At 36.6% G+C, this 7,841-nt stretch overlaps 1 protein-coding gene across 1 annotated transcript; it reads left to right on the forward strand.

The window, feature by feature from the left end:
* The first annotated feature begins 2,777 nt into the window (after positions 1–2,777).
* On the forward strand, positions 2,778–7,703 carry zgc:86609 (ER membrane protein complex subunit 3-like). Its single transcript, XM_052094398.1, has 8 exons — positions 2,778–3,145; positions 3,265–3,322; positions 3,399–3,492; positions 3,612–3,716; positions 4,693–4,774; positions 5,420–5,499; positions 5,651–5,733; positions 6,981–7,703. The coding sequence occupies exons 1-8, from the start codon at positions 2,991–2,993 to the stop codon at positions 7,107–7,109; spliced, it is 786 nt and encodes a 261-aa protein (XP_051950358.1). The 5' UTR covers positions 2,778–2,990; the 3' UTR covers positions 7,110–7,703.
* Positions 7,704–7,841: the final 138 nt, after the last annotated feature.

A 7,841-nucleotide genomic window follows, 5' to 3' on the forward strand; every position in this document is an offset into this window, starting at 1 on the left:
GTTTATCTTCATACAACTAAATGTCCACTAGAGGCATAGGGAAAAGCCAAGGAGGTTTTGCTGACATAGCGACAGAAGTGGCAATGTTGATATCACTTATTCCTATGTTTTGTGCCTCCTTATTGGCTGTCCATCCAAAGCTTGTTGATTTTTTATACTCATATTCTCAGCAATCATTCAAGACTTTCTTAACTGGATGACTATCCGAATGACCTTTAATATTAGTCTAATATCTCATCTTTAATTTCCATCCATCCATCTTCAACCACTTATCCGAAGTCGGGTCGCAGGGGGCAGCCGCTCCAGCAGAGGGCCCCAAACTTCCCTATCATCTTTAATTTGAGCCTTCTAATTTCTAGAGGCATTTTATCCATCTTTACTTGTACTGCTGTTACTGGAGATGATCTTATTGCTCCACAACATATTCTCAATGCTTGTGATTGCCATGCCTCAACTTTTAAAAATACATTTACATATTTACATTTATGCATTTGGCAGATGCTTTTATCCAAAGTGACTTACAGTGCACTTATTACAGGGACAATCCCCCCCGGAGCAACCTGGAGTTAAGTGCCTTACTCAAGGACACAATGGTGGTGGCTGTGGGGTTTGAACCAGTAACCTTCTGATGACCAGTTATGTGCTTAAGCCCACTACGCCACCACCACCACAAAGTAGCATTTTAGATGCAGGACTGTACACCATACATCCATACTCAATAGCAGCTCTTATTAGTGCACAATATATACTTTTAAGAGACTGACGGCATGCTCCCAATTCAATTCCTGCCAAACACCTCATTATATTTATTGCTTTTTTGCAATAAAATAAAAATCAATTTTGAACTCATCCACATTCCCAGGAATCTAACTACTGATGTTTGCTCCAATTGTTGTCCATACATATTAATATTTATTGTTGGGTTAATTTTTCTTTTTGTAAAACAGATCACTGGAGTTTTTGCCACTGAAAAATGAAAACCCCATTCAAAAGCCCAATTCTCTACCTTTCTTACAGCAGTTTGAATACACCTCTCCACATGCCCAACATTGCGTCCTCTCTTCCACAGTGCCCCATCATCTGCATATAAAGACCTCCCTATGCCTGAATCTATCTGTGAAAAATGTAATTGATTATTATGTTAAACAGAATTGGACTGCTAACACTTCCCTGTGGTGTTCCGTTCTCTACTTGATATACCTGAGAAAAAGCAGACCATACTCTCACTTGTATTGTTCTTTTAAACAAAAAATTCATAATCCAGATATACATTTTACCTTTTACTTCCATTCTATCCAGTTTAATTAAAAGTCCCTCTTTCCACATCATATCGTAAGCTTTTTCAACGTCAAAACATACTCCTACTAACACCTCCTTGTTTACTTGGGCCTTTCTAATTTCAGCTTCCAGGCATAAAACAGAATTGTGCTTCTCCCTTTTCTGAAACCACTTTGGGATGCAGAGATAAGGTTTTTCTTTTCAATAACATATATCAATCTGTTCATGACCATATGCTCCATTAGTTTGCATAAATTCGACGTTAATGTTATGGGCCTGTAGTTAGTGGGCTACGAACAATCCTTCCCTGGCTTTGCAATTGGCACTATGATCCCATGCTTCCAGTCACCTGGTAATTTCCCTGATTCCCACACCTTATTAAAAAGACTCAATATAATATTTAGAGATGTTTCTGATAGGTGTTTTACCATCTCATAACAGATGTCACCCCAGCAAGCGCTTTCTTCAGTTCAAACAGTGTAAACTCTAAATCTAATGTAGATTTAGCAATCGAGCTCAGATCCCTATATCTCCTCATTTCTTCTGTTATATTTGAATTACTACATTAGCAAATGTTTCTGCTAACACCTCTGCTTTTTCACTGTCTGATATTACTGATCTATTGTTATATACGAAGACAGGAATGTTACTGTTTCTTTGTCTCCCTCCCATCTTTCTTATCATACTCCATACTTCATTAATTTAAATTTCTTCTCCAATATTATTACAAAATTCCCTCCAATATCTTTTCTTAGATGTCCGTATGACTCTTCTCACTATAGCCTGTGCTCTTTTATAATTAATAAAATCATTAGTAATTGAATGATCTTCGTACTCTCTTAAGTGCTTTATTTATTTTTTTAATTGCCTCATTGCATTCCTCATTCCACCATGGGACATCTTTTCTCCTGCTTCCTGTCCTCTTCTTACCAATTACTTCTTCAGCTGTACTCCGAAGAACTTCACTTACATTATAATTAAAAGCTTCTACATCCTTTATAGAATTACTAATTTCTGCCATTTTATTTTGACATAATTCCTTATATTTATCCCAGTCGGCTGTTTTAAATGTCCACCTTGGTAATCTTTCCACCACTGTTTGAGCTATGTCCACACTGATTTCACTACTGATAGGAAAATGATCACTACCTATTGTACTTTGATTTAAAACTTTCCAATCACATTTTCCTGCTACATTTTCAGAAACAAGTGTCAAGTCTAACATTGAATTTTTTCCCTGTGTCAAATCAATTGCGTCACGTGGCTCTCCACTTGTTTACAAGATACCCGGAAACGCTGCGATGGGAAATGACGTCAAAGCAAACGTTTTAAAAAATAATATTTTTTATTTTAAAATAAATATATTAATTTATGTTTGAGATATATACAAATATTTTATATAACATAATGACAGAGAAGAGAGCTGTAATAAAATACGAATGTATTTTAAAATATGTAATTAGGTTCAAAGGTTAAACAGCAGCTGCGCAGATGGTACGTGTCCATGCAGCAATGTGCTTTTACTGTCACATGAAGTGTATTACTCTAAGCATAGTTTGACTTTTAAGCAAGACAGACACCGATACATATTAAAGCGTTATAATTAGCTTTAAAAGTGTCTCGTGTTTAGTTTCTAGGGTTACAGTTTCGTTTGTTTATTAGAAATGCTTGTTTAAATTTGTTATTTGACTTCAGACAGTTGTTGGACGGAAATGGCAGGTCCAGAGCTGTTGTTGGACTCCAGTATTCGCCTGTGGGTTGTTCTGCCCATAGTTTTCATCACTTTCTTCGTTGGGGTTCTTCGGCATTACGTTACTCAAATTATTCACACGGATAAAAAAGTTGATCTGCAGCAGGTATCAGACAGGTGAGATGAATGACACTTGTTTACTCTAAAAATTATGGAATAATAACTGATGATCCATTTCTTATATTTGATGTTATTAGTATTTTTTAGTAGTACTCTTTTTGTTTTGTTTTTCACAGCCAGGTGTTGCTGCGCAGCCGTATACTGAGAGAAAATGGAAAGTATATTCCCAAACAGGTATGCATTTTTTTTAAATTATTTTGCACAGCATGTTTACAAGAAATCCCTGATCACCAATTCTGTCCATTTTCAGTCATTTGCCATGAGAAAACAATATTTCAACAACCCTGAGACTGGATTCTTCAAGAAAGTTAAGAGAAAGGTTATCCCCAAAAACCCCATGACAGGTAAATGCCACTTAAACATGTAGTGCAATTCCTTGACATCAAATAAATCACCTGTAACATGCCTTCTTTATAATGTCTGTCTGTTATGAATTTCCAACCTGTCCCTTTTTCACTCTCAGACACCAGCATGTTAACGGACATGATGAAAGGCAATCTGACCAATGTGCTACCAATGATCCTGATTGGAGGATGGATCAACTGGGCCTTTTCTGGTTTTGTCACAAGTAAGGGCAGCTGGACGTGCCCTGCCCACCTAGAGTTAAAAGTTCATCCTAAAATGAAAATCCTCTCATCATTAACTCAGTCTCATGTCATCCCAGATGTGTATGACTTTCTTTCTTCTGCTGAACACAAATGAAGATTTTTAGAAGAATGTATCAGCTTTCTAGGTCCATACAATGCAAGTGAATGGTGGCCAAAACTTTGAAGCTCCAAAAATCACATAAAGACCACATAAAAGGAATCCATAAGTGGTTTAATCCATGTTGTCTGAATCGATCCAATTGGTTTTGGGTGAGAACAGACCAAAATGTAATTCCTTTTTACTATAAATCTTGACATCTGCAGTCTCCTTGCGATCATGATTACACTTCCTAGTGCTCTGCGTGATGCGTCAAGCACTAGGAAGTGTAATCAAGCTTGAAATCATGATCGTGCCTAGATACACAAGTAAAATTTTGGTCTGTTCTCACCCAAAACCAACTGGATCTCTTCTGAAGATATGAATTTAACCACTGGAGTCATGTGGATTACTTTTATGCTGCATGTATGTGCTTTTTGGAGCTACAAAGTTTTGGACCCCATTCACTTGCATTGTATGGACCTACAGAGCTGAAAAATTATTTTAAAAGTCTTTGTTTTCAGCAGAAGAAAGTCATCACATCTGGGATGGCATGAGGGTGAATAAATGATAAGATGCATTTTATTGGGTGAACTATCCCTTTAAAGAGCATTCAGAAAGCTAGTGGAAGGTTTTTACCTGTATCTCACCATACAAGGGCTGCACCTTGTGATGTGTCTAATAATTTTAACACGGGTGAAATATTCAATAACAAGTAGGACTCAACATTTTCATAAACTAAGAGAGAGAAAGAGGGGTTTGTGTTAAATGACCATCACACAATAATTTGTATATGTGAGTAGATTACATGTAGGCTTGTTTCATTGAATTTAACTTTGTGATACATGTTTCCCATGCAGCTAAGGTTCCGTTTCCGCTGACGCTCCGATTCAAACCCATGTTACAGAGAGGAATTGAACTGCTCTCTCTGGACGCTTCATGGTACAGTATTGACACATCTGCTTGTATCTGCTTTTCCTATTGTTTATCTGCTAGGCGGCACGTGATGTACTCCTATTGGGAATATCTTTTTTTATCTACATGCCTTTAATTAGGTAATGTGCCCGATGTTGTCTTCTGCTGTTTTAGCCCAACTGCCTCAAGTTTCGACGTTTTGTGCATTCTGAGACGCTATTCTGCTCACTACAATTGTACAGAGCGGTTATCTGAGTTACCATTGTCTTTCTGTCAGTTCAAACCAGTCTGGCCATTCTCTGTTGACCTCTCTCATCTACAACGTGTTTCCGTCCACAGAACTGCTGCTCACTAGATGTTTTTTTGGTTTTGGCACCATTCTGAGTAAACTCCAGAGACTGTTGTGTGTGAAAATCCCAGGAGATCACAGTTACAGAAATGCTCAAACCAGCCCATCTGGCACCAACAATCATGCCACAGTCGAAATCACTGAGATCACATTTTTCCACATTGTAATGGTCGATGTGAACATTAACTGAAGCTCCTGAGCTGTATCTGCATTATTTTATGCATTGCACTGCTGCCACACAATTGGCTGATTAGATAATCGCATGACTATGTAGGTGTACAGGTGTTCCTAAGGTGCTCAGTGAGTGTATGTTGCTCTTCTAGGGTGAGTTCAGCTTCATGGTATTTCCTAAATGTCTTTGGGCTCCGAAGCATGTACACCCTCATCCTAGGACAAGATAATGGTTGGTTTATTTTTTCCATTACTTTTTACCAAAGTTTGAGTAACTATTTGTGGCTATGTGTTTTTATGCAGATAAACAATTGTTATGTTTGTGTTTTAGCTGTATTCGCAGCCATTTAAATCTTGCTAAAAAAAAAATTGTTTATTTTTAGCTGCGGATCAGTCAAGAATTATGCAGGATCAAATGACGGGGGCAGCGATGGCTATGCCCCCTGATCCTAATAAAGCATTTAAGGTGAGTATAATGTGAACTCCACCTGTCTTTTTTTGTGATATTTTTCTACTTATGTATTATCTTAATGATTAGAAGAGGCTTATTTTCTTAACATAATATGAATCTCTTCCATGATAAACATATATAGGGAAACAAATTTTTTAACAGAAGTTTTAAGTTAGAAATGCACTTCAGTTGCATTTATTTATGATGTGAAAATGCCGTTTTGAAGTACAAATGAAGTCGATGAAAACTCCACAGACTGAAATAAACACCCTTGGTTTGCCATAATTTCATTAAAATCCCAAAATACATTTTTTCCAAACCAATATGTCAGATTAGGACTGGACGTTATGACCAAAATCTTATATCCAGTTTGACACATTTTTTATCGCAATGTGGTTATTTTTGCTTTTTGAAAGTCAACCCAAAATGTTTTGTAATAATGCCTACTTTTTTAATACAGTAATTTAAAGGGATAGTCCACCCAAAAATGAAAATTCTTTCATCAATTACTCGCCCTTATGTCATCCAGATGTGGATGACTTTCTTTCTTCTGCTAAACACGAAGATTTTTAGAACAATTTCTCAGTTCTGTTGGTCCATACAATGCAAGTCAATGGGTACCAAAACTTTTAAGCTCCAGAGCACATAAAGGCAGCATAAAAGTAATCCATAAGACTCCAGTGGTTAAATCCATGTCTTCAGAAGTGATGTGACAGATGTAGGTGAGAAACAGATCAATATTTAAGTCCTTTTTCCACAATCAATCTAAACTTTCACTTATACATTCTTCACAGGGAGGAGAATCTATAGTAAAAGGAGTTAAATATTGACCTGTTTCTCACCCACACCTATCATATCACTTCTGAAGACATGGATTTAGTCTCACAGACCACTGGAGACTTACTTTAATGCTGCCTTTATACAGTATGCATTTTGGACCTTCAAAGTTCTGGTCAGCATTCACTTTCATTGTATGGACCTTCATAGCGGAAATATTCTTCTAAAAATCTTATTTTGTGTTCAGTAGTAGAATAAAAGTCACACATCTGGGATGCCATGAAGGTTAGTAAATGATAAAAGAGAATTTAAATTTTTGGGTGAACTATTCCTTTACCTTACAGTTGGAAAAATAAACTTCCATCTCATTTGATTATTTTCTATTTTTAATGGGAACTGCTAGACAAGTTTATTCATAACAAATGAACTAGTCTGTCATCAGTGCAAAATCAGCTACTTCATGTAACACTTGATGGATATTTCAGAGCGAGTGGGAAGCCCTGGAGATTGTGGAGCACAAATGGGCCCTGGAGAACGTTGAAGACGAACTAATGTCTCAGGATCTGAACTTCAGAGAAATCTTCAGCCAAGAAATTAAATCAAACCTGTTCTGATGTCTCTCTGATTGCTGAAAGATTGTAAGCTGATTTCAGCCAGTGCATTTAAGATTATACATGTTACAAGAAGCTGTGATTCTTAACATGACTTGGTACTTCAAAGCTATTTATTTCAATGATCCTAAAATGAGTTTTTGAATGTTTAATACTACGTGAATGTCTTGAGAAGTATTATGAAGAAACTGCATGCACATATATTTGCACAGTATGATTGAAATGAAGCATAGTTGAACTGTGAGGACAGTATATGAACATGGAATTTAATATAAGCACAGTAGAGATCTAAATTGATGATTGATTTGTGTCTTGGTATCTGTGCCTTGAATTTGAGTACTTTCTGGCCAGTTCTTAAAGCAACAATGTTTTGTTAGTGCTTTGATTGTGCCAGTCAATATATGGTTGTGAAACTGCAGGTATTTTATTCTTTTGTGGTTTGTTATTTTCATGCACAATTCTTTAACAAGCCACCCTGTCAGCAGCAGAGATATTATAACAGCTAATTGAATGCAGCGAACAGGTACTCTTTTTCAACACTGTGCAAGAGCTGGAGATGTCAATGAGAATTGTAATAATTTAATAAACATTGCAGTGAGAAGGTTGTTATCTTGCTTCTCTGATTGTATCTGAAAATTATCAAGTCGGAAGATGGTTTGTGAATCACACATTTAACACTTAAATGGACTAGACATCTAAAACAGCTGAACATACATTTTCAATGTTTGCATGGGA

The sequence above is a fragment of the Xyrauchen texanus genome, chromosome 27, assembly GCF_025860055.1.
Source record: "Xyrauchen texanus isolate HMW12.3.18 chromosome 27, RBS_HiC_50CHRs, whole genome shotgun sequence".
In the NCBI taxonomy this organism is placed as follows: domain Eukaryota; kingdom Metazoa; phylum Chordata; class Actinopteri; order Cypriniformes; family Catostomidae; genus Xyrauchen; species Xyrauchen texanus.